Below are 23,620 nucleotides of genomic sequence, written 5' to 3' on the forward strand. Positions count from 1 at the left end.
GGGTGCCGGGGGGGGTGGTGGGACCTGTTCTGGGTGCAGAGGGGCAGGGCCAGGGGGGTGTTGCTGGGTGGTGTGGGGGGGGGCAGTGCTGGGGGGCGGGGGGGAGTGATGGGACCTGTTTTGGGTGCAGGGTGGGCAGTGCTGGGGGGGTGAAACAGTGGGACCCATTTTGGGTGTGGGGGGGCAGTGCTGGAGGGTGTGATGGGAGCTGTTCTGGGTGCAGGGGGGGCTGTTTTGGGTGCGAGGGGCAGCATAGGAGTGGGGGGAGGTGATGGGGGCCGTTTTGGGTGCAAGGGGGCAGGGCCGGGTGGGCTGTTTTGGGTGGGGGGGGCAGTGCCAGGAGCAGGGGGGGTGATGGAACCCACTTTGGGTGCGGGGGGGGCAATGGGACCCGTTTTGGGTGCGGGGGGGGCAGTTTTGGGTGTGAGGGGGCAGCACCGGGTGCTGTGGGGGCTGTTTTGGGTGTGTTGGGGGGGGTGGTGATGGGACCCACTTTGGGTGCAGGGGGGTAGCGCTGGGTGCTGGGGGGGGCGGTGGGACCTGTTTTGGGTGCTGGGGGGGTGGGGCAGCACCGGGAGCAGGGGGGGCAGTGGGACCCGTTTGGGGTGCGGGGGGGGCCATTTTGGGTGCGGGGGGGGGCAGCACCGGGTGCCGTGGGGACCGTTTGGGGGGTGGGGGGGCAGCACCAGGTGCCGGGGGGTCTGTTTTGGGGGCGGGGGGGCAGTGGGACCCGTTTTGGGTGCGGGGGGGCAGCGCCGGGTGCCGGGGGGGGCAGTGGGACCCGTTTTGGGTGCGGGGGGCAGCGCCGGGTGCCGGGGGGGGCAGTGGGACCCGTTTTGGGTGCGGGGGGGGGCAGCACCGGGTGCCGTGGGGTCCATTTTGGGTGCGGGGGGGCAGCGCCGGGTGCCGGGGGGGCCGTTTTGGGTGCGGGGGGGCAGCGCCGGGTGCTGAGGGGGGGCAGTGGGACCCGTTTTGGGTGCGGGGGGGCAGCGCCGGGTGCCGGGGGGGCCGTTTTGGGTGCGGGGGGGCAGCGCCGGGTGCCGGGGGGGGTGGGGGGGGCCGATTTGGGTGCGGGGGGGGGCAGCACCGGGTGCCGTGGGGGCCGTTTTGGGTGCGGGGGGGCAGCACCGGGTGCCGGGGGGGGCAGTGGGACCCGTTTTGGGTGCGGGGGGGCCGTTTTGGGTGCGGGGGGGCAGCACCGGGTGCCGGGGGGGCCGTTTTGGGTGCGGGGGGGCAGCGCCGGGTGCCGGGGGGGGCTGTGGGGGCCGTTTTGGGTGCGGGGGGGCAGCGCCGGGTGCCGGGGGGGCCGTTTGGGGGGCGGGGGGCAGCACCGGGTGCCGGGGGGGCCGTTTGGGGGGCGGGGGGGCCGGTCGGACCCGTTTTGGCTGCCGGGGGGAGGGGGGCAGCGCCGGGAGCAGGGGGCGTGGCCAGGCCGCTCCCGACGGGGGCCGAGGGGGGCGTGGCCAAGACGCCCCGCCCCTTCCGGCACGCGGCGCGGGCGACACTTCCGGGCCGGCGGCCAAGATGGCGGCGCCCAGGGCGCTGGTGGCGGCGGCGGCGCGGAGGGCGGCGGCGGCGGCGGCGCGCGGGCGCCGAGCGGCGGGAACCGGGGCCGGGGCCGGCGCGGAGGGCGGGGCCGAGCCCGGGGGGCGGAGCCGGCTGTACGAGCACGTGCGCGACGGCATCATCGGGCGGCCGCGGCTGGACATGGCGGCGCTGGCGGCGCGGCCCGAGGAGGCCGCGCGGGACCTGGAGCGGCGCAAGGGCCCGCTGGGGCCGGCGGACCTGCGTGACGTCGTGAGCGGGGCGGGGCCGGGCCAGGGGGCGTGGCTTGGGGTGGGCGGGGCCGGGGTAGGGATGCGGCTTCGGGTGGGCGTGGCCAATGGGCGCGGTTGGGGGTGGGCGTGGTCAGAACGAGGGGCGGTGCCAGAGCAAGGGGCGTGGCCTGGTGCATGGGGGTGGGGCGTGGCTTGGGGTGGGTGGGCGCGGCCGGAGTCGGGGGTGGGGACTTATGTGTGGTGGGTGGGGCTGGGGTGAGGGGCGGGGCTTGAGGGTGGGCAGGTCTAAAGGTGTGGGTGGGACTCGTCATTGGGGGCGTGGCCTCCCGTGGAGGGGCGGGGCTTGGGAAGGAAGTTGCATGGGGCGGGGCTTGGGGTGGGGCGGGGCCTAAAGAGATGATCAAAGGGAGGGGTGAGGTTTTGAGGGCAAGGGGCGGGGCTTGGCGGCACGGGGCGGGGCCCGAGCGGGGGCGTGGCTTGGGAATGAGCATGACTGGAGTCGGAGGTGGGGACTTATGCGTGGTGGGCGGGGCTGGAGCGAGGGGCGGGGCTTGAAGGCAGGCAGGTCTAAAGGTGTGGGTGGGACTTATTGGGGGCGTGGCCTCCTGTAGAGAGGCGGGGCTTGGGGAGGCGGGTGCATGGGGGCGGGACTTGGGATGGGGCGGGGCCTAGGGAGATGATTAAGGGGCGGAGCTTGGGGCAAGGGGCAGGGCTTGAAGGCGGGCAGGTCTAAAGGTGTGGGTGGGACTTGTCATTGGGGGCGTGGCCTCCTATGGAGAGGCGGGGCTTGGGGAGGTGGGTGCATGGGGAGGCGGGGCTTGGGGTGGGGCGGGGCCTAAGGAGGTGATTAAGGGGGCGGGGCTTGGGGCACGGGGCGGGGCTTGGGGCAGGAGGTGGGGTTTATGGACAGGGTGGGGCAGGAGGGGCGGGGCTTGCCAAGCCTAAGGGGATGGGGCGGGGCTTGCAGAGAGGGTGGGGCTGTGTCGGTAGGGGCGGGGCAGGCGAGGCCCCGCCCCCCTGAGGCCCCCCCCCCAGCTGGCCAGCTGGCGGCGCCTGGAGGAGGTGGAGGAGGCCATCGCCCGCCTGCAGGCCGACAAGGCCCAGGTGGCCCTGCGCGTCAAGGCCCTGCTGGTGAGAGCGACCCCGCGCCCCCCCGCGCCCCCCCGTGTCCCCTCCTGTCCCCCCCATGTCCCCTTCTGTCCCCCCGCGCCCCCCGCGTCCCCCCCGCGTCCCCCCCACGTCCCCCCGCGTCCCCTCCTGTCCCCCCGCGTCCCCCCCGCGTCCCCCCGCGCCCCCTCCTGTCCCCTCCTGTCCCCCCGCGTCCCCTCCTGTCCCCCCGCGTCCCCCCCGCGTCCCCCCGCGTCCCCTCCTGTCCCCTCCTGTCCCCTCCTGTCCCCTCCTGTCCCCCCGTGCCCCCCCATGTCCCCTCCTGTCCCCCCGCGTCCCCTCCTGTCCCCTCCTGTCCCCTCCTGTCCCCCCGCGTCCCCCCCGTGTCCCCCCCGTGTCCCCCCGCGTCCCCTCGCGTCCCCTCCTGTCCCCTCCTGTCCCCCGCGCCCCCCCGTGTCCCCTCCTGTCCCCTCCTGTCCCCCCGCGTCCCCTCCTGTCCCCCCGCGTCCCCCCGCGTCCCCCCGCGTCCCCTCCTGTCCCCTCCTGTCCCCTCCTGTCCCCCCGCGTCCCCCCGCGTCCCCTCCTGTCCCCCCGCGTCCCCTCCTGTCCCCTCCTGTCCCCCCGCGCCCCCTCCTGTCCCCCCGTGTCCCCCCACGTCCCCCCGCGTCCCCTCCTGTCCCCCCACGTCCCCCCGCGTCCCCTCCTGTCCCCTCCTGTCCCCCCGTGTCCCCCCGTGTCCCCCCGTGTCCCCTCCTGTCCCCTCCTGCCCCCCCGTGTCCCCTCCTGTCCCCCCGCGTCCCCCCGCGTCCCCTCCTGTCCCCTCCTGTCCCCCCGCGTCCCCCCGCGTCCCCCCGCGCCCCCTCCTGTCCCCTCCTGTCCCCCCGCGTCCCCTCCTGTCCCCCCGCGCCCCCCCGCGCCCCCCCGTGTCCCCTCCTGTCCCCCCGCGTCCCCTCCTGTCCCCTCCTGTCCCCCCGCGTCCCCCCGCGTCCCCTCCTGTCCCCTCCTGTCCCCCCGCGCCCCCCCGCGTCCCCCCGCGTCCCCTCCTGTCCCCTCCTGTCCCCCCGCGTCCCCTCCTGTCCCCTCCTGTCCCCTCCTGTCCCCCCGCGTCCCCTCCTGTCCCCCCGCGTCCCCTCCTGTCCCCCCGCGTCCCCCCGTGTCCCCCCGCGTCCCCTCCTGTCCCCCCGCGTCCCCCCGCGTCCCCCCGCGTCCCCTCCTGTCCCCCCGCGTCCCCTCCTGTCCCCCCGCGTCCCCTCCTGTCCCCTCCTGTCCCCTCCTGTCCCCCCGCGTCCCCCCCGTGTCCCCCCGCGTCCCCTCCTGTCCCCTCCTGTCCCCTCCTGTCCCCCCGCGCCCCCCCGTGTCCCCTCCTGTCCCCCCGTGTCCCCTCGTGTCCCCTCCTGTCCCCTCCTGTCCCCCCGCGTCCCCTCCTGTCCCCCCGCGTCCCCCCGCGTCCCCCCGCGTCCCCTCCTGTCCCCTCCTGTCCCCTCCTGTCCCCTCCTGTCCCCCCGCGTCCCCCCGCGTCCCCCCGCGTCCCCCCGCATCCCCTCCTGTCCCCTCCTGTCCCCCCGCGCCCCCCCGCGTCCCCTCCTGTCCCCTCCTGTCCCCTCCTGTCCCCTCCTGTCCTCCCGCGTCCCCTCCTGTCCCCCCGCGTCCCCCCGTGTCCCCCCGCGTCCCCTCCTGTCCCCCCGCGTCCCCCCGCGTCCCCCCGCGTCCCCTCCTGTCCCCCCGCGTCCCCTCCTGTCCCCTCCTGTCCCCTCCTGTCCCCCCGCGTCCCCCCCGCGTCCCCCCCGTGTCCCCCCGCGTCCCCTCCTGTCCCCTCCTGTCCCCTCCTGTCCCCCCGCGCCCCCCCGTGTCCCCTCCTGTCCCCTCCTGTCCCCTCCTGTCCCCCCGCGTCCCCTCCTGTCCCCTCCTGTCCCCCCGCGTCCCCTCCTGTCCCCCCGTGTCCCCCCGTGTCCCCCCGCGTCCCCTCCTGTCCCCTCCTGTCCCCTCCTGTCCCCCCGCGTCCCCTCCTGTCCCCCCGCGTCCCCTCCTGTCCCCTCCTGTCCCCTCCTGTCCCCCCGCGCCCCCCCGTGTCCCCTCCTGTCCCCTCCTGTCCCCTCCTGTCCCCTCCTGTCCCCCCGCGTCCCCCGCGTCCCCTCCTGTCCCCCCGCGTCCCCTCCTGTCCCCTCCTGTCCCCCCGCGCCCCCTCCTGTCCCCCCGTGTCCCCCCGCGCCCCCTCCTGTCCCCCCGTGTCCCCCCGCGTCCCCTCCTGTCCCCTCCTGTCCCCCCACGTCCCCCCGCGTCCCCTCCTGTCCCCCCGCGTCCCCCCGCGTCCCCTCCTGTCCCCTCCTGCCCCCCCGTGTCCCCTCCTGTCCCCCCGCGTCCCCCGTGTCCCCTCCTGTCCCCTCCTGTCCCCCCGCGCCCCCTCCTGTCCCCTCCTGTCCCCTCCTGCCCCCCCGCGTCCCCTCCTGTCCCCTCCTGCCCCCCCGTGTCCCCTCCTGTCCCCCCGCGTCCCCCGTGTCCCCTCCTGTCCCCTCCTGTCCCCCCGCGTCCCCTCCTGTCCCCCCGTGTCCCCCCGCGTCCCCTCCTGTCCCCTCCTGTCCCCCCACGTCCCCCCGCGTCCCCTCCTGTCCCCCCGTGTCCCCCCACGTCCCCTCCTGTCCCCTCCTGCCCCCCCGTGTCCCCTCCTGTCCCCCCGCATCCCCCCCGTGTCCCCTCCTGTCCCCCCACGTCCCCTCCTGTCCCCATGTGTCTCCTCACCTTCCCCTGTGTCCCCTCATGTCCCCTCGCATTCCCCCCGTGTCCCCCCCGTGTCCCCTCCTGTCCCCCCACGTCCCCTCCTGTCCCCCCGCGTCCCCCACCTTCCCCCATGTCCCCTCCTGTCCCCCCCGGGTCCCCTCCTGTCCCCCCGTGTCCTCCCCGTGTCCCCCCATGCTGTCCCCGTGTCCCCCCACCCTGTCCCCGTGTCCCCCCCCCGTCCCCGTGCCCCCCGCGGCCCCGGCCCACCCTGCCCCCTGCCCCCCGCGGCCCCGGCCCTCCCTGTCCCCGTGCCCCCGTGTCCCCCCATCCTGTGCCTCTGTCCCCCCCACCCTGTCCCCATGTCCCCCCCCCGTCCCCGTGCCCCCCGCGGCCCCGGCCCACCCTGCCCCCTGCCCGCAGGCGGCCCCGGCCCTCCCTGTCCCTGTGCCCCCGTGTCCCCCCATCCTGTGCCTCTGTCCCCCCCACCCCGTCCCCGTGTCCCCCCCCCGTCCCCGTGCCCCCCGCGGCCCCGGCCCACCCTGCCCCCTGCCCGCAGGCGGCCCCGGCCCTCCCTGTCCCCGTGCCCCCGTGTCCCCCCATCCTGTGCCTCTGTCCCCCCCCCGTCCCCGTGCCCCCCCGTGTCCCCCCCCCCGTCCCCGTGCCCCCCGCGGCCCCGGCCCACCCTGCCCCCTGCCCGCAGGCGGCCCAGCCCAAGGAGGCGGCGGAGGCGGTAAGCAGCAGCAGCAGCAGCCGGAGGAAGAGGAGGAGGAGGAAGAGGGGGGGGGGCGGTGGTGCTGGAGGAGGAAGAGTGGCGGGTGGTGGGGGGGGGGGACGGACACCCCCCCCCGCCCCCCACCAACGCCGGCCCCCCGCCCGCGCGCCCGCAGCTGCCCGAGTACGCGGCGCTGCGGGCCCGGGGCCGGCGCCTGCGCCTGGGCCTGCGCGACCTGCTGGCCGAGGCGGCCGCCCTGGAGCAGCGCTACCTGCGCCGGGCCCTGCGCCTGCCCAACCGCAGCCACCCCGCCGCGGTGAGCCGGGGGGCGGGGGGGGGCGCGCACGGGGGGGGGGGGGGCACCCGCCCGCCCGCCCGCCCGCCCTGACGCCCCTCCGCCGCTCCCCCAGCCCGTCGGCGACGAGAGCCAAGCCCGCGTCGTGGAGGTGCTGGGGGAGAAACCGGGTAGGGAGCGTTAGCGGGGCCCGGATGCCTGGGCCCTTCCTGGTGGCGGGGGGCGGGGGGAAACGCAGAGGGTGAGGAAGGCTCAAGGGAGGGGATGGGGAGGAGGAGGAGGGGCCCTCGGGGGTGAGGAAGGCTCAAGGGAGAGGTGAGAGGGTCCCAGGGGTGAGGAAGGCTCAAGGAAGAGGTGAGGAGGAGGAGGAGGGACCCTGGGGGGTGAGGAAGGCTCAAAGGAGGGGGTGAGGAGGAGGAGGAGGGACCCTGGGGGGTGAGAAAGGCTCAAGGAGGGGGGGAGGAGGAGGAGGGACCCTGGGGGGTGAGGAAGGCTCAAAGGAGGGGGTGAGGAGGAGGAGGAGGGACCCTGGGGGGTGAGGAAGGCTCAAGGAGGAGGGGGTGAGGAGGAGGAGGAGGGACCCTGGGGGGTGAGAAAGGCTCAAGGAGGAGGGGAGGAGGAGGAGGAGGAGGGACCCTGGGGGGTGAGAAAGGCTCAAGGAGGAGGGGAGGAGGAGGAGGAGGAGGGACCCTGGGGGGTGAGAAAGGCTCAAGGAGGGGGTGAGGAGGAGGAGGAGGGACCCTGGGGGGTGAGAAAGGCTCAAGGGAGGGGATGGGGAGGAGGAGGAGGAGGGCCCTCGGGGCTGAGGAAGGCTCAAGGAGGGGGTGAGGAGGAGGAGGAGGGACCCTGGGGGGTGAGGAAGGCTCAAGGAGGGGGTGAGGAGGAGGAGGAGGGACCCTGGGGGGTGAGGAAGGCTCAAGGGGGGGGGTGAGAGGGTCCCAGGGGTGAGGAAGGTTCAAGGGAGAGGTGAGGAGGAGGAGGGTCCCAGGGGTGAGGAAGGCTCAAGGAGGAGGTGAGGAGGAGGGTCCCAGGGGTGAAGAAGGCTCAAGGAGGGGGTGAGGAGGAGGAGGAGGAGGAGGGACCCTGGGGGGTGAGGAAGGCTCAAGGAGGGGGTGAGGAGGAGGAGGGACCCTGGGGGGTGAGAAAGGCTCAAGGGAGGGGATGGGGAGGAGGAGGAGGAGGAGGGCCCTCGGGGCTGAGGAAGGCTCAAGGAGGGGGTGAGGAGGAGGAGGAGGGACCCTGGGGGGTGAGGAAGGCTCAAGGAGGGGGTGAGGAGGAGGAGGAGGAGGGACCCTGGGGGGTGAGGAAGGCTCAAGGAGGGGGTGAGGAGGAGGAGGAGGGACCCTGGGGGGTGAGGAAGGCTCAAGGAGGGAGTGAGGAGGAGGAGGAAGAGGGACCCTGGGGGGTGAGGAAGGCTCAAGGGAGGGGATGGGGAGGAGGAGGAGGAGGGCCCTTGGGGCTGAGGAAGGCTCAAGGAGGGGGTGAGGAGGAGGAGGAGGGACCCTGGGGGGTGAGGAAGGCTCAAGGAGGGGGTGAGGAGGAGGAGGAGGGACCCTGGGGGGTGAGGAAGGCTCAAGGAGGGGGTGAGGAGGAGGAGGAGGGACCCTGGGGGGTGAGGAAGGCTCAAGGGGGGGGTGAGAGGGTCCCAGGGGTGAGGAAGGTTCAAGGGAGAGGTGAGGAGGAGAGGAGGGTCCCAGGGGTGAGGAAGGCTCAAGGAGGAGGTGAGGAGGAGGGTCCCAGGGGTGAAGAAGGCTCAAGGAGGGGGTGAGGAGGAGGAGGGACCCTGGGGGGTGAGGAAGGCTCAAGGAGGAGGTGAGGAGGAGGAGGGACCCTGGGGGGTGAGGAAGGCTCAAGGAGGGGGTGAGGAGGAGGAGGAGGGACCCTGGGGGGTGAGGAAGGCTCAAGGAGGGGGTGAGGAGGAGGAGGAGGAGGGACCCTGGGGGCTGAGGAAGGCTCAAGGAGGGGGTGGGGAGGAGGAGGAGGGACCCTGGGGGGAGGAAGAGGAAGGTCCCCGGGGGCGAGGAAGGCTCAAGGGAGGGGATGGGGAAGAGGAGGAGGAGGAGGAGGAGGGCCCTCGGGGCTGAGGAAGGCTCAAGGAGGGAGTGGGGAGGAGGAGGAGGGACCCTGGGGGGAGGAAGAGGAAGGTCCCCGGGGGCGAGGAAGGCTCCGACGCCCTCCCCCTCCCCGCAGAGTTCGACTTCAAGCCGAAGGGCCACCTGGAGCTCGGCGAGGGGCTGGACATCATCCGCCAGCGGTGAGCGCCCGCCGGGGCCCAGGCGTGCTCGGGCGCGCGGCACACGCGTGTCGGCAGCCACACGCGTGTCCGTGGGCGTGGGGCACGTGTGTGTGCGCCCACACGCGTGTCCATGTGTGTGGGGCACGTGTGTGTGCAGCCACACGCGTGTCCGTGGGCGTGGGGCACGTGTGTGTGCAGCCACACGCGTGTCCGTGGGCGTGGGGCACGTGTGTGTGCAGCCACACGCGTGTCCGTGGGCGTGGGGCACGTGTGTGTGCAGCCACACGTGTGTCCATGTGTGTGGGGCACGCGTGTGGGAAGCCACACGCGTGTGTCCGTGGGCATGGGGCATGCATGTGTGCAGCCACATGCGTGTCCGTGGGCGTGGGGCACGTGTGTGCGGCTGTGTGCCTGTCCGTGCGCGTGGGGCACACGCGTGTGCATGGTGCATGTGTGTGCCCCCATGTGTGTCTGTGTGCATGGGGCACGCGTGTGCACACGGGACATGGGTGTGTACGCATGCGTGGGACACAGCTGTGCAGCCACGTGTGTGTCCATGTGCATGTGGGGCACATGTGTGCAGCCACACGTGTGTCCGTGTGCACGGGGCCACACTTGTGCGTGTGGGACACGTGTGCAGCCACGTGCGTGTCCGTGTGCATGGGGCACGCGTGTGTGCAGCCACGTGCGTGTCCGTGTGCATGGGGCCACGCGTGTGCGTGTGGGACACAGCTGTGCAGCCACGTGCGTGTCCGTGTGCATGGGGCACGCGTGTGTGCAGCCATGTGCGTGTCCGTGTGCATGGGGCATGCGTGTGTGCAGCCACGTGTGTGTCCGTGTGCACGGGGCCACGCGTGTGCGTGTGGGACACAGGTGTGCAGCCACGTGCGTGTCCGTGTGCATGGGGCACACGTGTGCGTGTGGGACACAGGTGTGCAGCCACGTGCGTGTCCGTGTGCACGGGGCCACGCGTGTGCGTGTGGGACACAGGTGTGCAGCCACGTGCGTGTCCGTGTGCATGGGGCACACGTGTGCGTGTGGGACACAGGTGTGCAGCCACGTGCGTGTCCGTGTGCATGGGGCACACGTGTGCGTGTGGGACACAGGTGTGCAGCCACGTGCGTGTCCGTGTGCACGGGGCCACGCGTGTGCGTGTGGGACACAGGTGTGCAGCCACGTGCGTGTCCGTGTGCATGGGGCACACGTGTGCGTGTGGGACACAGGTGTGCAGCCACGTGCGTGTCCGTGTGCATGGGGCACACGTGTGCGTGTGGGACACAGCTGTGCAGCCACGCGTGTGCACGGGCCACACGTGTGCACAGAGCACCCGGGTGCGCCCACACGCGTGCCTCCGCATGCACGGGGAGGGCGGGTGCACCCCCACGCGTGCGTCCGCGTGCACGGGGCCCGCGGGCGGCGTGCACGCGCGTGCGCAGCCGGCGCGCCGCCCCGCCGCACACGCGTGTGCCGCTCCCGACGCCCCGCAGGCGCCTCTCGCACGTCTCCGGCCACCGCTCGTACTACCTGTGCGGGGCCGGCGCGCTGCTGCAGCACGCCCTCGTGCACTTCGCCCTCCGCAAGCTGCTGCAGAAGGTAGGGCCGGCCGGAGGCCGGGGCTCGCGGGGCGTCACGAGCGCGCCGGGGCTCAGCCCGGCCCCCCAACCCCAACCCCGCACCGGCCTCTCCCTCCAGGGTTTCATCGCCATGACGGTGCCCGACCTGCTGCGCGGCGCCGTGTTCGTAAGTGTGCCGCCCCGTCCTCGTGCGAGCCCCGTCCCCGTGCAACCCCGTCCTCGTGCGAGCCCCGTCCTCGTGCGAGCCCCGTCCCCGTGCAACCCCGTCCTCGTGCGAGTCCCGTCCTCGTGCGAGCCCCGTCCCTGTGCGAGCCCTGAGCCCCGTCCCCGTGCGAGCCCCAAGTGAGCCCCGTCCCCGTGCGGGCCTTGTCCTCGTGCGAGACTCGTCCTTGTGCGACCCCCGTGCGAGCCCCATCCCTATGCAAGCCCCGTGCGAGCCTTGTCCTCATGCGAGCCCCGTCCCCGTGCAAGCCCCGTCCTCATGCAAGCCCCGTGCAAGCCTCGTCCCCGTGTGAGCCCTGTCCTTGTGCAAGCCCCATGTGAGCCCCGTCCCTGTGTGAGCCTTGTCCCCGTGCAAGCCCCGTGCGGGCCTCGTTCTCGTGCGAGCTGATGCGAGCCCTGTCCCTTTGCGAGCCTCGTCCTCGTGCGACCCCCGTGTGAGCCCCATCCTCGTGCGAGCCCCGTCCCCATGCAAGCCTTGTCCTCGTGTGAGCCCCATCCTTGTGTGAGCCCCGTGCGAGCCCCGTCCTCGTGCAAGCCCCGTGCGAGCCCCGTCCCCGTGCGAGCCCCGTCCCCGTGCGAGCCCTGTCCTTGTGCAAGCCCCGTGCGAGCCCCGTGCCCATGCGAGCCCCGTGCCCATGCGAGCCCCATCCTCGTGCAAGCCCCATGCAAGCCTTGTCCCCATGTGAGTCCCATCCTCGTGCGAGCCCCGTGCGAGCCCCGTCCTCGTGCGAGCCCCGTCCTCATGCGAGCCCCATCCCTGTGCGAGCCCCGTCCTTGTGCAAGCCCCGTGCGAGCCCCGTCCTTGTGCAAGTCCCGTGCGAGCCCTGTCCTCGTGCGAGCCCCGTCCCCGTGTGAGCCCCGTCCTTGTGCAAGTCCCGTGCGAGCCCCGTCCCCGTGCGAGCCCCATCCTCGTACAAGCCCCATGCAAGCCTCGTCCCCATGTGAGTCCCGTCCTCGTGCGAGTCCCGTGCGAGCCCCGTCCGCATGCGAGCCCCATCCCTGTGCGAGCCCCGTCCTTGTGCAAGTCCCGTGCGAGCCCCGTCCTCATGCGAGCCCCATCCCTGTGCGAGCCCCGTCCTTGTGCAAGTCCCATGCGAGCCCCGTCCCCGTGCGAGCCCCGTCCTTGTGCAAGTCCCGTGTGAGCCCCGTCCCCGTGCGAGCCCCGTCCTCGTGCAAGCCCCATGCAAGCCTTGTCCCCATGTGAGTCCCGTCCTCGTGCACGTCCCGTGCGAGCCCCGTCCCTGTGCGAGCCTCGTCCCTGTGCAAGCCTTGTCCTCGTGCAAGCCCTGTGTGAGCCCCGTCCCCGTGCAAGCCCCATGTGAGCCCCGTCCCTGTGTGAGCCTTATCCCCGTGCAAGCCCCGTGCGGGCCTCATCCTCGTGCGAGCTGATGCGAGCCCTGTCCCTTTGCGAGCCTCGTCCTCGTGTGACTCCTGTGTGAGCCCCGTCCTTGTGCAAGCCCCGTGCGGGCCTTGTCCTCGTGCGAGCCCCGTCCCTGTGTGAGCCCCGTGAGAGCCCTGTGCGGGCCTTGTCCTCGTGTAAGCCCGTGCGAGCCCCATCCTCGTGCAAGCCCTGTGTGAGCCCCGTCCTTGTGCAAGCCCCGTGCGAGCCCCATCCTCGTGCAAGCCCCATGCAAGCCTTGTCCCCATGTGAGCCCCGTCGTCGTGCGAGCCCCGTCCCTGTGTGAGCCCCGTCCTTGTGCAAGCCCCGTGCGAGCCCCGTCCCCGTGCGAGCCCCATCCCTGTGCGAGCCCCGTCCCCGTGCAAGTCCCATGCGAGCCCCGTCCCCATGCGAGCTCCGTCCTCGTGCAAGCCCCATGCAAGCCTTGTCCCCGTGTGAGTCCCGTCCTCGTGCAAGCCCCATGCGAGCCCCGTCCCTGTGCAAGCCTTGTCCTCGTGCAAGCCCTGTGTGAGCCCCGTCCTTGTGCGAGCCCTGTGCGAGCCCCGTCCCCGTGCGAGCCCCATCCTCGTGCAAGCCCCATGCAAGCCTTGTCCCCATGTGAGTCCCATCCTTGTGCAAGCCCCGTGCGAGCCCCGTCCCCGTGCGAGCCCCGTCCCCGTGCGAGCCCCATCCTCGTGCAAGCCCCATGCAAGCCTTGTCCCCATGTGAGTCCTGTCCTCGTGCGAGCCCCGTGCGAGCCCCGCCCCGTGCGAGCCCCATCCCCGTGCGAGCCCCATGCAAGCCTTGTCCCCATGTGAGTCCCATCCTCGTGCGAGCCCCATGCGAACCCCGTCCTCATGCGAGCCCCATCCCTGTGCGAGCCCCGTCCTTGTGCAAGTCCCATGCAAGCCCCGTCCCCGTGCGAGCCCCGTCCTTGTGCAAGCCCCATGCAAGCCTTGTCCCCATGTGAGTCCCATCCTCGTGCGAGCCCCGTGTGAACCCCGTCCTCATGCGAGCCCTGTCCTTGTGCAAGTCCCATGTGAGCCCCATCCCTGTGCGAGACCCGTCCTTGTGCAAGTCCCATGCGAGCCTCGTCCCCATGTGAGTCCTGTCCTCGTGTGAGCCCCGTGTGAGCCCCGTCCTCGTGCGAGCCCCGTCCTCTTGCAAGACCCATGCAAGCCTTGTCCCCATGTGAGCCCCGTCCTCGTGCGAGCCCCATCCCTGTGCGAGCCCCGTCCTTGTGCAAGTCCCATGCTAGCCCCGTCCCCGTGCGAGCCCTGTCCTTGTGCAAGTCCTGTGCGAGCCCTGTCCCCGTGCGAGCCCCATCCTCGTGCAAGCCCCATGCAAGCCTTGTCCCCATGTGAGTCCCGTCCTCGTGCAAGCCCCGTGCGAGCCCCGTCCCCGTGTGAGCCCCGTGCGAGCCCCGTCCCCGTGCGAGCCCCGTCCCCGTGCGAGCCCCGTGCGAGCCCCGTCCCCGTGCGAGCCCCGCGCCGCCGGCCGCCCGCAGGAAGGCTGCGGCATGCAGCCCGACGCCGTCCCCTCGCCCGTCTACAACGTCGACCCGGCCCGCTTCGAGGACCTGTGCCTGGCCGGCACCGCCGAGGTGGGCATCGCAGGTGAGCGGCGGGCGCGGGCCGGGCGCCCGCCGGCCGGGCACCCGCGGGTGCTCCGCCAGCCTTCCCTCCTCGCTTGCCTTCCCTCCAGGCTACTTCATGGACCACGCCGTGCGCCTGGAGGACATGCCCGTCAGGTACGGGCCGCGCGGGGGCCCAGGCGTCCGGGCCGCCCCCACTGCCGCGCGGCCGCTTGTGACGCGTTCGCCCCCGCCAGGGTCGTCTGCTCCAGCACCTGCTACCGCACCGAGACGGACACGGGCCGCGAGCCCTGGGGGCTCTACCGCGTCCACCAGTTCACCAAGGTCCGCCGGCGAGGAAGGGACCCAGGCGTCCGGGAGCCGGAGCGGGGGGGACGCGCTCGGGACCGTCGTCTCGCCCCGCAGGTGGAGATGTTCGGGCTGACGGCGGCCGAGAGCGGGACCGAGAGCGACGCGCTGCTGGCCGAATTCGTCGCCCTCCAGAAGGAGATCTTCTCCGAGCTGGGGCTGCACTACCGGTGAGCTGGTCCCCGTCCCCGTCCGTGTCCCCGTCCCCGTCCCCGTCCCCGCTCACCGCCCCGCTCCCCGCAGCGTCCTCGACATGCCCACGCAGGAGCTCGGCCTCCCCGCCTACCGCAAGTTCGACGTCGAGGCCTGGATGCCCGGACGGGGCAAGTACGGCGAGGTGAGAGCCGCCGCCGCCCGGCCCGGCGCCCCGGTCTGGGGTCCGGCCGGGCGCCTGGGGGGGGCGAAACCCCCCGTTTTGGGGTCTGGCCGAACATCGAGGGGTAAATCTTCCCGTTTTGGGGTATGTCCCGGCGCCTGGGGGGGCGAAACCCCCCGTTTTGGGGTCTGGCCGAACATCGAGGGGGTAAATCCTCCCGTTTTGGGGTCTGGCCGAACATCGAGGGGCAATTCCCCCCTTTTTGGGGTATGTCCCGGCGCCTGGGGGGCGAAACCCCCCGTTTTGGGGTCTGGCCGAACATCGAGGGGTAAATCCTCCCGTTTTGGGGTCTGGCCGAACATCGAGGGGCAAATCCCCCCGTTTTGGGGTATGTCCCGGCGCCTGGGGGGGCGAAACCCCCCGTTTTGGGGTCTGGCCGAACATCGAGGGGTAAATCTTCCCGTTTTGGGGTCTGGCCGAACATCGAGGGGCAAATCCCCCCGTTTTGGGGTATGTCCCGGCGCCTGGGGGGGCGAAACCCCCCGTTTTGGGGTCTGGCCGAACATCGAGGGGTAAATCTTCCCGTTTTGGGGTCTGGCCGAACATCGAGGGGCAAATCCCCCCGTTTTGGGGTATGTCCCGGCGCCTGGGGGGGCGAAACTCCCCGTTTTGGGGTCTGGCCGAACATCGAGGGGGTAAATCTTCCCGTTTTGGGGTCTGGCCGAACATCGAGGGGCAAATCCCCCCTTTTTGGGGTATGTCCCGGCGCCTGGGGGGGCGAAACCCCCCGTTTTGGGGTCTGGCCGAACATCGAGGGGCAAATCCCCCCGTTTTGGGGTATGTCCCGGCGCCTGGGGGCGAAACCCCCCATTTTGGGGTCTGGCCGAACATCGAGGGGCAAATCCCCTCGTTTTGGGGTCTGGGGACAAATTGCCTCGTTTTGAGGTGTCTGGGGGCAAATCCCCCCATTATGGGGTCTGTCTGGGTGCCTGGGGGCAACCCCCCCCCCGTTTTGGGGTCTGTCCGAACATCGAGGGGCAAATCCCCCCATTATGGGGTCTGTCTGGGTGCCTGGGGGCGAATCCCCCCGTTTTGGGGTCTGTCCAGGCGCCTGGGGACAAATTGCCTCGTTTTGGGGTGTCTGGGGGCAATTCCCCCCATTATGGGGTCTGTCCGGGTGCTTGGGCCTGGGGGTTCCCCCCTGCATTGGGGGCTGGTGGGACCCGAGGTGTCCCCAGCGTTGGGGGCCAGGGTGTCCCCGGGGGTCCCCAGAGCTCATGTGTCCCTGTTGCAGGGGTGTCCCCATGGTAGGGACGTCCCTGCAGTTGGGGCTGGGGGTGTCCTTGTGGCTGGGGTGTCCCCACGGCCGGGGTCAGGGGGGTGTCCCCGGGGTCAGGGGTGTCCCCAGGGTCAGAGGTGTCCCTGTGGCCGGGGTGTCCCCGCAGCCGGGGTCAGGGGTGTCCCCGCAGCCGGGGTGCCCCCATGGCCGGGGTCAGGGGTGTCCCGTGGCTGGGGTGTCCCCGCAGCCAGGGTCAGGGGTGTCCCCATGGCCGGGGTGTCCCCACAGCCAGGGTCAGGGGTGTCCCCATGGTCGGGGTGTCCCCGCAGCCGGGGTCAGGGGTGTCCCATGGCCGGGGTGTCCCCACAGCCAGGGTCAGGGGTGCCCCCATGGCCGGGGTGTCCCCATGGCCGGGGTGTCCCTGCAGCCGGGGTCAGGGGTGTCCCCATGGCTGGGGTGTCCCCGCAGCCAGGGTCAGGGGTGTCCCCATGGTCAGGGTGTCCCCGCAGCCGGGGTCAGGGGTGTCCCCATGGCTGGGGTGTCCCCACAGCCAGGGTCAGGGGTGTCCCATGGCCAGGGTGTCCCCACAGCCAGGGTCAGGGGTGCCCCCATGGCTGGGGTGTCCCCATGGCCGGGGTGTCCCTGCAGCCGGGGTCAGGGGTGTCCTGTGGCTGGGGTGTCCCCGCAGCCGGGGTCAGGGGTGTCCCATGGCCGGGGTGTCCCCGTGGCCGGGGTGTCCCTGCGACGGGGGTGTCCCCGCAGCCGGGGTCCGGGGTGTCCCCACGACAGGGGTGTCCCCATGGCCAGGGTGTCCCTGTGGCTGGGGTCAGGGGTGTCCCCAAGACAGGAGTGTCCCCGCAGCCAGGGTCAGGGGTGTCCCGTGGCCGGGGTGTCCCCGCAGCTGGGGTCAGGGGTGTCCCGTGGCCGGGGTGTCCCCATGGCCGGGGTCAGGGGTGTCCCGTGGCCAGGGTGTCCCCATGGCCAAGGTGTCCCCACAGCTGGGGTCAGGGGTGTCCCCGCAGCCGGGGTGTCCCCATGGTCGGGGTCAGGGGTGTCCCCGCAGCCGGGGTGTCCCCGCAGCCGGGGTCAGGGGTGTCCCGTGGCCGGGGTGTCCCCGCAGCCAGGGTCAGGGGTGTCCCCGCAGCCGGGGTGTCCCCGCGGCCGGGGTCAGGGGTGTCCCGTGGCCGGGGTGTCCCCGCAGCCGGGGTGTCCCCGCGGCCGGGGTCAGGGGTGTCCCGTGGCCGGGGTGTCCCCGCAGCTGGGGTGTCCCCATCCCGCTCTCCCCCCTCGCAGATCTCCAGCGCCTCCAACTGCACCGACTTCCAGAGCCGGCGGCTGAACATCATGTACAGCGACGGGGCCGGGCGGCTGCGGCACGCGCACACGGTGGGGGCGGCTGCCGGCGCGGGACCCCCCCCCGGGGGTGGGGGGGCAGATCCCCACTCAAGGGGGCAAAGCCCACCCCATGGGGGGGGGGCACATTCACCCCAAGGGTGGCAGATCCCACCCCTGGGGGAGATGGATCCTCTCTGGGGAAGGGTTGGGGGGGCAGATCCCACCCCATGGAGGGGGCAAATCCACTCCGGGGGGGGGGGGCAGATCTACCCTGGGGGAGACGGATCGTCTCCAGGGGGCTGGGGGGGGGGCAAATCTGCTCCAAGGGGGGGCAGAGCTATCCTGGGGGAGACAAATCCTCTCCAGGGGGCTGGGGGGGGGGGGGCAGATCCGCTCCAAGAAGGGGCAGATCTACCCTGCAGAGGATGGATCCCATCTGGGGGGGGGTGGGGGGGGGGCAGATTCGCCCCCTTGCCCCCACCCAGCTCGCCGTCGGTCCCCCCAGGTGAACGGCACAGCCTGCGCCGTCCCCCGGATGCTCATCGCCCTGCTGGAGTGCAACCAGCTGCCGGTGCGTTGGGGGGGGGGGGGGGCGCACCCTGGGGTGCCACCAGCAGCAGCAGGGAGGGGGGGGTCTCACCCCGCTCCGTCCCCAGGACGGCCGCGTGCGGGTGCCCCCGGCCCTGCAGCCCCTGGTGGGCAGCGCCGAGCTCGCCCGGCCCCGCGCCCCGCTGCTCCGCTACGTGGGACCCAACCAGCCCAAGGGTGCCCAGCCCGCCGCCCCCTGAGCCCCGGGGGGGGGTGGGGGGGCCACCCGCGGCGCCGGGACCCGGAGGGGACGCGGATGCAGCAGTTTGATCATGGATCCGCCGGACGGGACACGCGTCTGCCAGGCAGGAGACACGGACGCACCGGTCTGATCACGGATGCACCGGATTTGGGGTGGGGGGGGGGGGGACGCACGGATGCGCCGGCTGCTCCGGGTGGGAACGCGGCCGCTCCGGCCGGGAAGGCCGGTCCCGCTGCGCCCCCGCAGCCCTTAACGAAGCCCAGCAATAAACGCTGCCTCCGGCCCCCCTGCGCGAGCTGCAAGAGATTTTTGCGGGGGGGGGGGGGAGAACCAGTAGGGGGGCATTGGCACACACTGGGGTGGGCTGGGGGCACTGGGAGGCTATGGGAGCACGGGGGGGGGGGGGGGGACACTGGTCATTAGGGATTTTGGGGTCACTGCCTCCTCCTGTGTCCCCCACTGTGCTTGGATCCCCCCCCCCAGCCCCATCCTGCCTCCCTGGGGCCCCCCCGAGTCCACTCCTGTGCCCTGGACCCTCCCCAGTCCCCTCCCGCTCCTCTAGGTACCCCCTAGTCCCAATCCTGCCCCCCTCCCCATTCCCCCAGTGTCCCCAAGGTGTCCCCCCCCCACCTCGCTGTCACCCCAGGACTGGCACCGCCTCGCGGAGGTCGAGCTGCAGCTCAAAGCGGCTGCGCTGGGGGCAGCCTCCCCGCCCCAGGGACCCCCCTACATCCCCCCTCACTGGGGGGGTGGGAATCCTCCCCTCAATATCCCTCAGCCCGGGGGGGGGGGGACCCCAAATCCCCTTCCCCAGCCCACCGCCACACCCAGGGCACAACCCCACAGCAGCCATCAGAGACTCCACATCCAGGCTCTTCCCCCCCCCCCCCAAATTACCATCAGTGCAAAGCAGCTTGTCGGGGCTGCGTTTCGGAGCTGGGGGGGGGTCCCCCAAGCAGGGGGGTGGGGGCCGAGCCGCGGCCGAACACCTCTTTATTTTACAATAACCAATATAAATCCTCTACGCTATGACCGGGGACGGGGGAAGCAGCGGGAGGGCGGCGGTTGGGGGGGGGGGGAGCGGAGGCTCCGGCAAAGTCCAGCCAACGGCTCCCGGAGCCCCCGGATAAATAGTAGGAGGCGGCGGGGAGCCGGGCGTCCGTCCGTCCGTCCATGGCGGAGCAGCCGCGGGTCCCCGTCAGTCCGCGTAGCGGCCGCTGTTGATGACGATGTCGTCGTATTCCTCCTGCGGGGAAGCGCGGCTGAGCTCCGGGCGGGGGGGGGGGGGGGGGGTCGGCACCCCCCCGCCGCGGGCCGGGAGACGAGGGAAGGGTTTTGGGGTGGCTTACGTCGCTGCTGCCGTCGTCGGGACTCTCCTCCGAGTCCCACTGGGGCTCCTCGGAGCCGAAGTCGCGGAGCAGCTGGAGGATGCGGCGGGAGGGCCGGTGGCTGGCGCTGTAGATGGGGGTGTAGCCCACGTACATGCGGGCGGCCGTGTCGGCGCCGGCGCGCAGCAGGCACTCCACCACCTCGGGGCTCTGCGCCTCCACGGCCAGGTGCAGCGGGCTCCGGCCGCAGCTCGGTTCCTGCCGGGGCGGGCGGGGATAACGGGACCGGTTCGGGCGACCGTCGCGGCCCGCCGTCGCCGTCGCCGCCACTCACCGCTTTGTTGAGGTCGGCGCCGGCGCCCAGGAGCAGCTCCACCATCTCCAGGTCCTTGCGGAGGACGGCGACGTGCAGCGGGGTGTAACCTGCGCGACACCGCCAGGGTCACGGCCCGCCGTCCCGCCCGGCCTCCCCGCCGCCGCCGCCGCCGTACCGTCGTAGTTGACGCTGTCGAGCTGGGCGCGCGCCTCCTCCTCGTCGGCGGCGCGGCGGCGGGCGCCGAGCGGGGCCAGCAGGCCCGGGCGCAGGCGCGGCGGCCCTCGCGGCAGGCCAGGTGCAGCGCCGTGTGGCCTCCCCTCTCCCGCACGCAGAGCCCCGCGCCGGCCGCCGTCAGCTTGCGGACGAACTCGGCCAGGCCCAGGATCACGGCGATGTGCAGCGCCGTCTGCGGAGGCGACGAGAGACGCCGCCGCTCAGCGGGCTCCGCGGGGTTTTTCGGGGGGGGGGTCCCGTGTCGTCCCCCCCCCCCACCCCACGTGTCCCCCCTGCCGCCACCACCCTCTGACCTGGCCCAGGTCGTTCTGCAGGTCCAGGTACTCGGTGCCTTCCGTGTACTGCAAGATGGAGTCCAGGAAAGCCTCGTGCTCGTGGATGACGGCCAAGTGCAGGGCGCTGCGCGGGGAGGCGGCGCCCAGGTGAGGGGGGGGGTTTGGGGGGGGGGGGCGCGTGTCCGGCCACCCCCGGGTTGGTAGGGGGTCTCCCAGTGGGGAGATCGGGGTTGGGGGGGTGTCAAAGGGGAACGAGGGTCCCTGGTGTAGGGGGAGGGTCGCCGCCACTATGTGCCTGCAGGGATTTTGGGGGGGGGTCTCCCTCCTCGTCCCCCTCCCCAGGGGCGTGGGGGGGTTTCTGTCCAGCCCCAGGGGGGAAAAAAAAAAAAGGGGGGGGTGGCCTGGTTTTGGGATACCCCCCCCAATGCTAGGACAGGTTTGGGTCCCCCACCCTAAGGTATGGGGGGGGGGTCCCAGCTTTCCACCCCCATCCTGATGTGGGGGGCTGTCTTGTTCTTCCATCGCAATCTGGGGGGGGTCCCCAGTGTCACCCCCCCCGGTATCTAACTTCATGGGTCCTGGTCTTGGTTACCCACCTCCCATCCCAATTCAGGGGTCCCTGTCGTCCCCCTCCCCTAGATATTCCCTTCTCCCCCCCCCAGCTGCCTCCCGGTGCCCCCCCCGTACCGAGCTGCCTCCGGTGCCCCCCCGTCCCTGTCTCCCCCCCCCCCCCGTACCGAGCTGCCTCCCGGTGCCCCCCCCATCCCCGTCTCCCCCCCGCACCGAGCTGCCTCCCGGTGCCCCCCCCGTCCCCGTCTCCCTGCCGGTGCCCCCCCCCGGTCCCCATCTCCCCCAGCACCGAGCTGCCTCCCGGTGCCCCCCCCCGTCCCCGTCTCCCCCCCCTGCACCGAGCTGCCTCCCGGTGCCCCCCCCGTCCCTGTCTCCCCCCCCCTGCACCGAGCTGCCTCCCAGTGCCCCCCCCGTCCCCGTCTCCCCCCCCCCGCACCGAGCTGCCTCCGGTGCCCCCCCATCCCCGTCTCCCCCCCCCCGGCACCGAGCTGCCTCCGGTGCCCCCCCGTCCCCGTCTCCCTGCCGGTGCCCCCCCCGGTCCCCATCTCCCCCAGCACCGAGCTGCCTCCCGGTGCCCCCCCGTCCCCCGTCTCCCCCCCCTGCACCGAGCTGCCTCCCGTGCCCCCCCCGTCCCTGTCTCCCCCCCCCTGCACCGAGCTGCCTCCCAGTGCCCCCCCCGTCCCGTCTCCCCCCCCCCCCGCACCGAGCTGCCTCCCGGTGCCCCCCCCGTCCCCGTCTCCCCCCCCCCCCGCACCGAGCTGCCTCCCGGTGCCCCCCCCGTCCCATCTCCCCCCCCCCCCCGCACCAAGCTGCCTCCCGGTGCCCCCCCCGCACCGAGCTGCCTCCCGTTGCCCCCCGGCGCACTCACGTGTCGCCGTCCCTCGGTGAGGAAGCCGAGGACGTGCTGCAGCCAGGCCTCGGGGTCGACGGCGGCCGCCGGCGGCTCCTCGGGGGGGTCGGCGAGGCGCACGGCGCCCACGGCCGCCGTGACGTGGCCCAGGGCCGAGTCCGGCCGCTCGGGGCCGGGGCTGGCGGGGCCGGGGCTGGCGGCGGCGGGCAGCGGCCCCAGCTGCCCCTCGCCCAGCGAGCCCAGGCCGCTGTCGCACCAGTCGTCGCTCTCGGGCCGCTTGGGCTCGCTCAGGGCCGCCGCTCCGCGGCCGCCATGTCGCGGGCCGCCACGTTACCGGCCGCGCCTCAGGCCCGGGCCGCCATGGCGCCCCCACCCCACCCCCCCCCCCCGGCCGCCCGCCGTGACCGGGAATTCCCCGCCGGGCCCGGGCAATGGCGGCCGCGCGCGGGGCATGCCGGGACGCGTAGTCCGCCCGCCCGCTTCCGGTAGGAGGAGGAGGAGGAAAGGCGATGCCGCGGGGCACGCTGGGATCTATGGACCGGTGGGGCGCGGGGCATGCCGGAGCGGCTGTATTAGCGGCGCACTGCTGAGCGCGGGGCATGCTGGGATATATGGTACGGTGGAGGGGGGCGGATGGGGCGCGGGGCATGCTGGGAAGTGTGGTCCCTCCCCTGCCCGGCTGCGCAAGGTATGTTGGGAAGCGTGGCCGCCCTCGCCTCTCAGCGCCGGCCCCGCGGCGCAAGGCACGCCGGGTGGAAGGGCGGTGCCGCGCGGGGCACGCCGGGAAGCGTGGCTTTTCCCCGCCTATCAGCGCTAGCCCGCGGCGCAAGGCACGCCGGGTGGAGGGGCGGCGCCCCGCGGGGCACGTCGGGAAGCGTCCGGGCGGACTGGGCGGCGGGGGGGGGGGGGAGCAGTCCGGCGTCCATGGCCGAGCAGGACGGTAACGAGCGCGCACCGGGGGCGGCGGGGGGGGACAGGGCCTGCCGGGCCGGCGCGGCTCCCCGCTGCCGCCTGACTCGCTCCTTCTCCTCCCTCAGCTCCGGCGCCGGCGGGATCGAGGCCGAGCGGGGCGCGGAGTCGCCGGTGGGTGTCACCGGGCCCGGTTGTGTCCCGGTCCTGGTGGGCCTCGGTCGGCCTCTTCCCCCCCCCTCCCCGCCCAGGGGTGGTCCCGGCCCCGGTTGTCCCAAGGGGGCCCCGATCCCGGTTGTCCACGGGGGAGGGGGGGGTGTCCAGGCCCCCGGTTGTCCCGGGGGGGGGGCGGGGCGGTGTCCCGTCCCCGGGGGGGCGGTGGGGGGTTTCCCGGCCCTGGTTGTCCCTGGGGGGTGGGGGGGACGGTGGGGGGTTGTCCCGGCCCCGGTTGTCCCCGGGTGGGGGGGTTGTCCCGGCCCCGGTTGTTCCCGGGGGGGGGGGGTTGTCCCGGCCCCGGTCGTCCCTGGGGCGGGGGGGGGGGGGGGTTGTCCCGGCCCCCGGTTGTCCCCGGGTGGGGTGTTGTCCCGGCCCCGGTCATTCCCGGGGCGGGGGTTGTCCCGGCCCCGGTTGTTCCCGGGGGGGGGGGGTTGTCCCGGCCCCGGTCGTTCCCGGGGCGGGGCGGGGGGGGTTGTCCCGGCCCCGGTCGTCCCCGGGGCGGGGGGGGTTGTCCCGGCCCCGGTTGTCCCCGGGGGGGGTCCCGGTCCTCCATTGCAGTGCCCCTCCCTGGCTGGCCAAGCCCCCAAGCCCCAGGGACGGTTCCTGCCCAAACCCCCGGGGCTGTCACTGCCTGTCCTGGTCCGGGAGGGACAGGGACTCCCCCACCCCCCCCAACACCCCGATGTCACCGTCCCCCGCAGCCTGCTGGTCCCCACGATTAACCCTAACGAAGCCCCTTAACCACCCTGGGCCCCCCCACCTGGCTGACCCAGCACCGTCTCTTCCAGCCTCCGATTCCGACTCCGACGCCGGCGCTTCGGGCGAGTCCGAAAGTAGGTCCGCGAGCGCGGCCCCCGCTCGGGGCCGCCCCAGGCTCCCGGGGCCGCCGCTCCTTCTTTAGCCCTCGCGGCGAGAAAGCAGCTTCGCAGAGGGCTCGTCGGCCCCGTCCGTCTGCGCCCGCTTTGCTGGAGCTGCGCGAGTCTTGGGCTGTCTCCGGCGGGCTCTTTTGTAACTCGCTTCTGCCCAGGGTTGTGTGCTTTTTAAACAGAGAAACGGGGGTGATGCCTGTGCTCTCACCCCGTTTGCGACACAGAGCGATCGCCCGCCGGTCTCAGGCCGCTTTAGCGACGCGGCAGTTGTTTGCGTGGGGGGGGAGTTTTTTGCTGCTTTGTAAAAATAAAATCCTGAGTGAGACCGTGATTATTTTGGGTACAAGGCGTTTGCCTAGAGCCCTGTGTCCCTT

The 23,620-nt window shown here is 73.3% G+C and overlaps 2 protein-coding genes across 4 annotated transcripts; one reads left to right on the top strand and one right to left on the bottom strand.

Annotated features, from left to right (window-relative positions):
• Positions 1-1,524: 1,524 nt before the first annotated feature.
• Positions 1,525-17,969, top strand: SARS2 (seryl-tRNA synthetase 2, mitochondrial). Of its 3 annotated transcripts, XM_068910255.1 has the most exons (16): positions 1,525-1,797; positions 2,814-2,909; positions 6,301-6,330; positions 6,488-6,628; positions 6,723-6,777; positions 8,798-8,861; positions 10,331-10,436; positions 10,536-10,583; positions 13,525-13,633; positions 13,722-13,767; positions 13,848-13,935; positions 14,017-14,129; positions 14,203-14,296; positions 16,848-16,940; positions 17,395-17,460; positions 17,546-17,969. In XM_068910255.1, exons 1-16 carry the CDS (start codon positions 1,525-1,527, stop codon positions 17,675-17,677), a joined length of 1,554 nt encoding a protein of 517 aa, XP_068766356.1. In that variant the 3' UTR covers positions 17,678-17,969. The 3 variants fall into 3 exon arrangements, with proteins under 3 accessions (XP_068766356.1, XP_068766357.1, XP_068766358.1); XM_068910256.1 differs by lacking the exon at positions 6,488-6,628; XM_068910257.1 differs by lacking the exon at positions 1,525-1,797 and having other exon boundaries at positions 2,655-2,909; positions 13,525-13,620.
• Positions 17,970-18,654: 685 nt separating this feature from the next.
• On the bottom strand, positions 18,655-21,582 carry NFKBIB (NFKB inhibitor beta; the record flags this gene model as incomplete). Its single annotated transcript, XM_068909627.1, is given in 8 exon segments — positions 18,655-18,925; positions 19,029-19,265; positions 19,342-19,430; positions 19,499-19,582; positions 19,585-19,729; positions 19,851-19,956; positions 21,271-21,281; positions 21,283-21,582. Coding segments are annotated over 8 exon segments (1,020 nt in total), but the record flags the coding sequence as incomplete, so codon positions are not given.
• Positions 21,583-23,620: the final 2,038 nt, after the last annotated feature.

Source organism: Struthio camelus, chromosome 16 (assembly GCF_040807025.1).
Source record: "Struthio camelus isolate bStrCam1 chromosome 16, bStrCam1.hap1, whole genome shotgun sequence".
Taxonomy (NCBI): Eukaryota; Metazoa; Chordata; class Aves; order Struthioniformes; family Struthionidae; genus Struthio; species Struthio camelus.